The sequence below is a fragment of the Crocuta crocuta genome, unplaced genomic scaffold (genome assembly GCF_008692635.1).
Source record: "Crocuta crocuta isolate KB4526 unplaced genomic scaffold, BGI_CrCroc_1.0 scaffold13, whole genome shotgun sequence".
In the NCBI taxonomy this organism is placed as follows: domain Eukaryota; kingdom Metazoa; phylum Chordata; class Mammalia; order Carnivora; family Hyaenidae; genus Crocuta; species Crocuta crocuta.
Window position 1 is genome coordinate 3,081,016 of NW_027530007.1, and position 7,798 is coordinate 3,088,813.

At 57.9% G+C, this 7,798-nt stretch overlaps 1 protein-coding gene across 1 annotated transcript in view; it reads left to right on the plus strand.

Moving 5' to 3' along the window:
• Positions 1-7,146, plus strand: part of ENO1 (enolase 1) — a 12,130-nt gene extending 4,984 nt beyond the window's left edge. Inside the window, exons 4-11 of the mRNA XM_077763851.1 lie at positions 1,197-1,266; positions 1,818-1,951; positions 2,318-2,540; positions 3,625-3,822; positions 4,564-4,765; positions 5,137-5,245; positions 5,424-5,482; positions 6,702-7,146. Coding sequence (XP_077619977.1) covers positions 1,197-1,266; positions 1,818-1,951; positions 2,318-2,540; positions 3,625-3,822; positions 4,564-4,765; positions 5,137-5,245; positions 5,424-5,482; positions 6,702-6,771 — 1,065 coding nt within the window. The 3' untranslated portion in view covers positions 6,772-7,146. The remainder of the gene's footprint in view (positions 1-1,196; positions 1,267-1,817; positions 1,952-2,317; positions 2,541-3,624; positions 3,823-4,563; positions 4,766-5,136; positions 5,246-5,423; positions 5,483-6,701) is intronic.
• The last annotated feature ends 652 nt before the right edge of the window (positions 7,147-7,798 follow it).

The window sequence follows — 7,798 nt, forward strand, 5'->3', positions numbered from 1 at the left end:
GGGTGGCTGCCTGAAGCCATCCTGCCTGGCTGATGGCTAACTTTCGCCAAACACGCTTTGTCAAAAAAGCGAAAGTTGTCAAGTTATTAACGTGGCATGATGGAGTTATAGATGGCTTTCTTCCTGTATTTTAATTTTTATACAAAGAACTTTATAAATAAAATAGTAGACTGTTATGATCAATTAGGAAGTTTTCAAAATAATGCTGACTTTTAGTAAATTTTTTTGAGCCAGTTTTTAAAGACACCAGTTTTTTGGGTGTTTTTGTTTTGTTTTTTAAGTAGACTCTACACCCAGTGTGGGGTTCGCACTCACAGCCCCGAGATGGAGAGTTGCATGCTCTATTGACTGAGTCGGCCAGGTGTCCCTTTAAGTCACCAGTTCTGGGGCACCTGGGTGGTTCAACCAGTCGGTTAAGTGTCCAGCTTCGGCTCAGGTCATGATCTTGCAGTTCGTGGGTTCAAGTCCCGCATTGAGCTCTGTGCTGACAGCTCAGAGCCTGGAGCCTGTTTCAGGTTCTGGGTCTCTCTTTCTGCCCCTTCCCTGCTCACACTCTGTTTCTCAATAATAAACATTAAAGAATATATATATGTATACCAATTTTACTACTTTATACCAGAAGACCCCTGGTCATTTTGATCAGTCATCAAGGATTTTGCTGAATGGTTTTGGACTCCCTGCACAAGTCCTGTCTCCCTCGAGAATGTGAAGTTTGCTGTCACCGAGGGTACCCCAGAGTGCTGGTCCCATCACTTAACCTTCGAGGACCACAGCTCGTTTGCATGAACGGAGTTCTGTTATTTATTAGCCAAAAGCTCGCACTAATGTGTAGTAATACCTTAGTTAGCACGTTCCAGGCAGTTCTGCCTGGGGACACCCATAGTGTCATCTCAGACCCCCCAGGTAGACTGACCTCTGGGATGCCGGGTCCGCATCTCTCGCAGTTCCTCGTTGGCTCCCTAGTGCTTGGAGAATGTCCGAGAACGCGAAACCAGGCAAAGGGCAGTTTTGTGACTCCCAGTTTCTCTTGATTCTGGCCCCCCCTTTTTGCCCACCACGCAGATGCACATAGTATAGAACTGACTCGGGACTGGGACCCTTCCAAAGTTGTCTGGGTTCCGGATGGGGGCACAGAGGTCAGCGGGGGGAGCGCGGTCCCTCCCAGCCAAGCGGCTGACCCTCCCTTCTCCTCACAGAAACTGAGCGTCGTGGAGCAGGAGAAGATTGACAAACTGATGATCGAGATGGACGGGACAGAAAATAAATGTGAGTGATGGGGGTGGAGTCGGCCGGCCTCCCAACGGCCCTCTGAGGGGCCCCGTGCGGGGACTGTGTGATGTGACCGTCCCCAGGCTCTGCGGGGCCCCTCAACTCACCATAATAAAACATGTTTTGGGGGTGCCCGGGTGGCTCACTCAGATAAGCATCGGACTCTTGATCTCAGGGTCGTGAGTTCAAGCCCCGCGTTAGGCTCTGTGACGGGGACGAGGCCTACTTAAAACACCAAACGTGCGTTTAAATATCAGGAGCGGTACCGGGTGGCAGCACGTGCGTGGGCTACTCCCAAAGAGGCTTCTGCTTTATCGTAAATCGGGCAGTTCGTGGAATTTGCCAGAATTCTGTAGACCAAAGGAAGGGCTTTCTTTTCTGGGGAGAAAGCAGGTGAATCCACGCTGTGTGGTGGTGTTTCCGGGTTGGTTGTGGGGAGTGGGTGCTGTGAAGAGAGGGACGGTTCTGGGTCCCAGTCGGGGTGCGGGCCAGAAGGCTGGCGGGAGAAACGCTGTGAGAAACCCCTCATTTGAACTCTTTCGTTCCAGCTAAATTTGGTGCAAACGCCATCCTGGGAGTGTCCCTGGCCGTCTGCAAGGCGGGGGCCGTTGAGAAGGAGGTGCCCCTGTACCGCCACATTGCTGACCTGGCTGGCAATTCGGAAGTCATCCTGCCGGTTCCGGTGAGTGGCCTTGAACTTCCCAAGCGAGGCTTCCCCCATCCCGACCTCCTCCACGTGTGACCGTGCCTGCTGCGTGGGTACAGGCCAGCTCTGGAGGCCCCGCCTCCAAACACCTGCCGCCTGTCGAGTGACCCTGAGCAGGGGACTCGACGCCCCTGTACCCCACATCCTTGATTGCCGAGGGGGGGGATGAAAATCCTACTGGCCGTGCTGGGGTGTGGGTGTTGGCCGAGGTGGCAGCCAGGCCAGCGGGTGTGCCTGGTGGCGGTCGCTGGGTTACCAGGAGAGACTGACCCTCTCCCGGCCACGAGGGGGCTGCTTGGTGGGACCCTGTAGGCCAGATGCTGCACTTCTGTCTCTCCACAGGCTTTCAACGTCATCAACGGCGGTTCTCATGCCGGCAACAAGCTGGCCATGCAGGAGTTCATGATCCTCCCCGTCGGCGCGGCGAACTTCAGGGAGGCCATGCGCATCGGGGCGGAGGTTTACCACAACCTGAAGAATGTCATCAAGGAGAAATATGGAAAAGATGCCACCAATGTGGGGGATGAAGGTGGCTTCGCTCCTAACATCCTGGAGAACAAAGAAGGTGAGGGCCTCGGCAGGGGTCCCCAGGCCCCGTGGCACTGCCGGCACCTGCCGCCCGGGGGCCGTCGCTCTGTCCACCTTCGTTTCGCCAACTGCCTACAGGCAGCGTCCCGGGGAGGGGATGGGAGCCAGCACTGGGCTTTTTTTAAATAGCAAGGGATTTCCTTATTAATTTGACTTCCGCGCAGACTCGTTGGTCTGAAGTAGGCTCGTCAGTGGGTGCAGGCGTCCGTACAGCTCACTCCTGCTGTCCTAGCGTATGTCGCGATGGCGAAAGTTTGGAGGCCGCTCCGTGTTGGGGCTGCTGTCCCTCCAGACTGAGCAGCGCCCCTCAGCTCTCCCACCTCGGGGGCGCTCACACGGCATCATTCGGCCTTGAATGCTTAGGCCCAGAGTTCAGTGTGAGCACTGAGGAGTCCGCAGAGAGTCTCAGGAAAAGCCTGAGCTTTTCGTTCTAGAAGGAACAGAGGGCTCAACCACGTTTTGTTGCCTTCAGCGGCAGCCAGTGAAAAAAAAATGTCAGTCCTGCCCTTCAGGTCAGTCCCACGAAGAGCTGACGCTCAGCCATTCTGACCTGTAAAAAAGTGACCCTTTCGCATGGTGTGGTGTAAGTTCGGAGATCTTCAGTGTGGAACAGGCGTTGGACGCCTGTGTCCGTGTAGACGGCGCTGCCACGCGAGGCCGACCAGAGCCGGGGCTGGGGTCCCCCTCGCTGCCCCGGGCTCCCTCTCGGACCCCGGCCTCAGCGCTGCTGAAAGCCTGTTCCCTGGGGCGACTGATGCCAGCTGGGCCCCGTCGCCGCGGCTTGGCCGGCACGACCGCTCCTGGGCGCTGCCTGGGGGAGCGTCTGTCCGTGAGGAAGCCTCGGAGAGCCAAGCCTCCGTTGCGCGCGTGCCTACCTGCCAGGGGCCTGTGACCGATGGTTTTTGGCTCCAAAGCAGAAGAAAGTAAGTGGCATCACTGAAACGGACGGCCGGGCCCGAGCGCCTCGTGGTCTTCCGTTAGGGCTCCCGTCCGGCAGGCGTCACCGGGGAACTTCCTCTCTCCCTGCCTGGTTTCCATCTGTGGCCACCGTCTCTTTCCAGCGCTGGAGCTGCTGAAGAACGCCATCGGGAAGGCCGGCTACACCGACAAGGTCGTTATCGGCATGGACGTAGCCGCTTCGGAGTTCTTCAGGTCGGGGAAGTATGACCTGGACTTCAAGTCTCCCGATGACCCCACCAGGTACATCAGCCCCGACGAGCTGGGCAACCTGTACAAGTCCTTCATCAGGGACTACCCAGGTGAGTGCTCGGGGCCGCCTCTCCTCCCGCCACCGGTGGCTGCGCCCCCGCCTCCCCGGGGGAGGGCTTCACAGAGGTGCCGGTGGCAGCAGGAGAATCGGGAGGTGGGTCTGGGGTGCCGGCCGGGCACTGACGTGGGATCGGTTCGCAGAGTGTGAGGGCTTCTGTCACTGTCACCACCTGAGCAAACGCGGTGGTCCAGGCCCCTTACACAGGCGAGGAGAGCGAGTCTTGAGAAACCAAACTGCAGTGATTGACGCGCACTGGGAGCCGGCGCCCCTGTAGGCGCTGTTCATAGTGGTTCACGCGGCGGGAGACGGAGGCACAGGGGGGGTCAGCGGTTTGCCCAAGGGCGGGCAGCGAGTGATGGAGCAGGAATCGGACCAGGAAGCCCATGCATGAAACTCAAAGCTAAAAAATGTGCCCAAGGTGGAGCCAAGACCAGCCCAGCTCGTGGCCACCGGAGCCCATGCTGTATTCTCGATGGCACTAAAGTCAGGCCACTCCGGGCAGGAAAGTGTCCCACTTAGCGGTTCTAGGGCACCCAGGACTGCAGTGGACTGTGCTGTCACAGGGGCCAGCGGGTCAGCACAGTGTCTCCAGGCCAGGGCTGGGGAGCCGGTCCTGTGCTGCAGGGGAGAGGGGTGAGGTCGGGCAGGCAGCGAGTCGAGAGGGGAAGGGGGCTCGGTTGCCATTCAGCACGGGGGTCTCACTGGCGAAACGTGGCCCTCCTGTCCCCAGTGGTGTCCATCGAAGACCCCTTTGACCAGGACGACTGGGAGGCGTGGCAGAAGTTCACCGCCAGCGCGGGCATCCAGGTGGTGGGGGACGACCTCACCGTCACCAACCCGAAGCGGATCTCCAAGGCCGTGAACGAGAGGTCGTGCAACTGCCTGCTGCTCAAAGTCAACCAGATCGGCTCCGTGACCGAGTCCCTTCAGGCGTGAGTGTCCCCGGGGGCGGGCTGTCACGGGGCGAGGCACGAGCCGCAGCCAGAGCTCCCGGCTGGGACTCTCACGGGACTTCAGTGTGAACCGCGGTGGCTGCTGAAAAAGCAGTGGCGGCAGGGGCGGGGCTGTGGGGCCCTGTGGCCAGTCCTGACCACGTCCTGGCTCCAGACTCAAGATTTAATTTTACAAGGAGAACGTTGGTCGCAGGTGCGGTCAGAAGGAACAAGGCTGTCCCCTCGAGGACGCTAAACCCCGTTTCAAACGTGACTGAGAGGACTGAGGAGACCCCGGGGCTCTGGGGGCACAGGGGGAGGTGGGGGTTCTCGTCCCCTGTCACAGCCATCTGGTCGTTCCCTGACTTTAGGTGCAAGCTGGCCCAGTCCAATGGCTGGGGCGTCATGGTGTCGCATCGCTCCGGGGAGACTGAGGACACCTTCATCGCTGACCTGGTGGTGGGGCTCTGCACCGGGCAGGTAAGGAGCTGGCTTCTCTGACCTCAGCTTCGCGCGCGCAGGCCGGAAGGAGGGGGGCAGATGGGGTCCTGGATGCCCCTGCACCCCCTCCTTCCTAGGGCCAGAAGTCCTGCCCCAAATGCCCGCAAGATGGAGAGTCCGCGACAAGCCCACGTGACCTTTGTTTTCCCCTTTCTAGATCAAGACGGGTGCACCTTGCCGGTCTGAGCGCCTGGCCAAGTACAACCAGATCCTCAGGTAAAGAGCAAGCCCGTGGGCACTGCCCTCCCCCGGGAGCTCGTGGGGGCGGGGGGCGGGGGGCCTGGCGCCGGCAGTGTTNCTGCCACCTCCTGGTGGAGGAGGGAACAGGCTCCCCTTGAGAACGTGGCCAGAGCTGCGGGGGGGCCTCTGCGGATCCGTGATTGAGCGCCCGGGTTTGGCAGACAGGAAACCAGGACCCAGCGAAGCAGGGAATTCAGGGCAACAGGAAGCTTCCGCTGTTCAGTGCTTCTGGATACCTGGTCCCTTTTTATCATAATGTGTCCTTGGAAACTTCCTGAATGTGGAAACTTGCCTCTTTTTTTTTTTTTTGGTCCCTTTTTCCCGTCCTGCAGGGAAAGAAAGCTCTTTCATAGCTCTGCCCACATCTCCCTTTCCTTAGACAGAGCGTGACCAGCAGAGCACGCGCCCCTCCCCACCCCGCGGGTACCGCGGCTGCCGCTGCTCGAGCACAGCTCGTCTTGTACGCCTGCTCTCCCTCCCTTTTGGCTGGGGAATTTCCAGCACATTCCAGCCATAGGATTTCGCCTATAAATACCTCAGCATATGTCTCAGACAAACATTTATGTTTATTTTTTAACGTAAGCACTGTGCTGTGAGAGTGCCCGGGCTTCCTGGGGCCCGTGTCCCTGGTGCGACACCAGGATGCAAACCCTTCATTCGGGAGCTCCCCTCCTTTTGTCCCCGTGCCGTTTATTTGAAGAAACTGGGTCATCTGTTCGTTAAAGAACCTTTTTTTCTTGTATTCCAAAAAATGGCGTGTTTTTTTTTTTTTTAATGTTTATTTTTGAGAGAAAGAGACAGCATGAGCAGGGGAGGGGGCGGGAGAGAGGGAGACACAGTCCAAAGCAGGCTCCAGGCTCTGAGCTGTCAGCACACAGCCCGATGCAGGGCTTGAACCATGAGATCACGATCTGAGCAACATCGGCCACTAAGCCGACTGAGCCACCCGTGCGCCCCGAAGTAGCGTTCTTGACCTGTCTTCTAGGCTGTCTTTGGGGAACCCTGGGGGCGGAGAAGGAGAAGGGGCAGCAGGTGCCCCACTTGCTGGGAGCCCGATGCACCCGTCTTCCTGCCGCCTCCAAGGAGCCGCAGCGAGGAGGCTGGGCGAGTGCCGGGACCTCGTCCCCGGGTGGGGAAACGTAGGCCTCGGGGGTGGAGATCTGACTTCTCTCTCTTCCCTCCTCTGTCTCCCAAGAATCGAAGAGGAACTGGGTAGCAAGGCTAAGTTCGCCGGCAGAAACTTCAGAAACCCCCTCGCCAAGTAAGCTCCGGGCGACGCACCCCGAGCTCTGCGGTCCTGAGTCGGCTCATTAGACCTCTGCTCCTGGCGTCCCCCGGGCAACTCGGGGCCCCCAGCCGGTGCTGGCAGGAGCCTCTGCTAGTCACCTGCCCTCCCCCCTGCCTGTGATATTCTTACTGCTTACGTAGAGCCGCCGCAGAAGCCAGGCTCGGCCATCTAGAACCCTGCCGGCAACCCTCGCTCTGTAATCATATGACTGGTCCAGATCAGTGCTTTCTCACCTCACTTCCCACCGAGTGTCTGGAGCCGAGTCTGTCTACATTGTCATCTCGAGGTGTCCACAGGCGAGATCCCCTGCGGTTTTGTTTGCAGAATAAAAAGGCCTCAGTGACCCATAGAAGAGTTGTGTGTGCATGTGTATAAAACGTTCTGACTCTGTCTGTTCCTCATGTCTTGAGGGCTCATGGAGCATTACACCGGGGTGCGGGCCTCTCGGAGTTGGGGGGCTTTGTGTCGTGACAGGGGAGAGGGGGCGTGTTGTATCTTTGAACAGAAGTAGGGTCTGTCCTGGGAGACAGAGCGTGACTTCTTCCCGGGAGAAAAGACAAATGTAGAACTATTACAGTGGCCTCAGGGTAGTGGCTTCTGGATCATGTGGGCCTGGGGCACCTGGGTGGCTCCGTTAAGCGTCCGACTTCGGCTCAGGTCATGATTTCACAGTTTGGGTTCAAGCCCCACGTCGGGTTCTGTGCTGACAGCCAGCTCAGAGCCTGGAGCCTGTTTCTCTCTTTGGCCCTCACCTGCTCACGCTGTCTCTCTCTGTTAGAAATAAATAAAACGTTAAAAAAATTTTTTTAAAAATTAAAAATAAATAAATAGATCACGTGGGCCTGTAATTGTGCGAACCGGAAGGCCTGCCAGACAGCACAGCTGACTGTCTGGTGGTTTCTCGGCTCCTGGGGGTGGAAGGTAAAGGGATGGCTAAACGGTAGCTCCAGGGAGGTGGGCGGGGCACATCTAGAAGGTCTTGGAAACTTATTTAGATTAATACA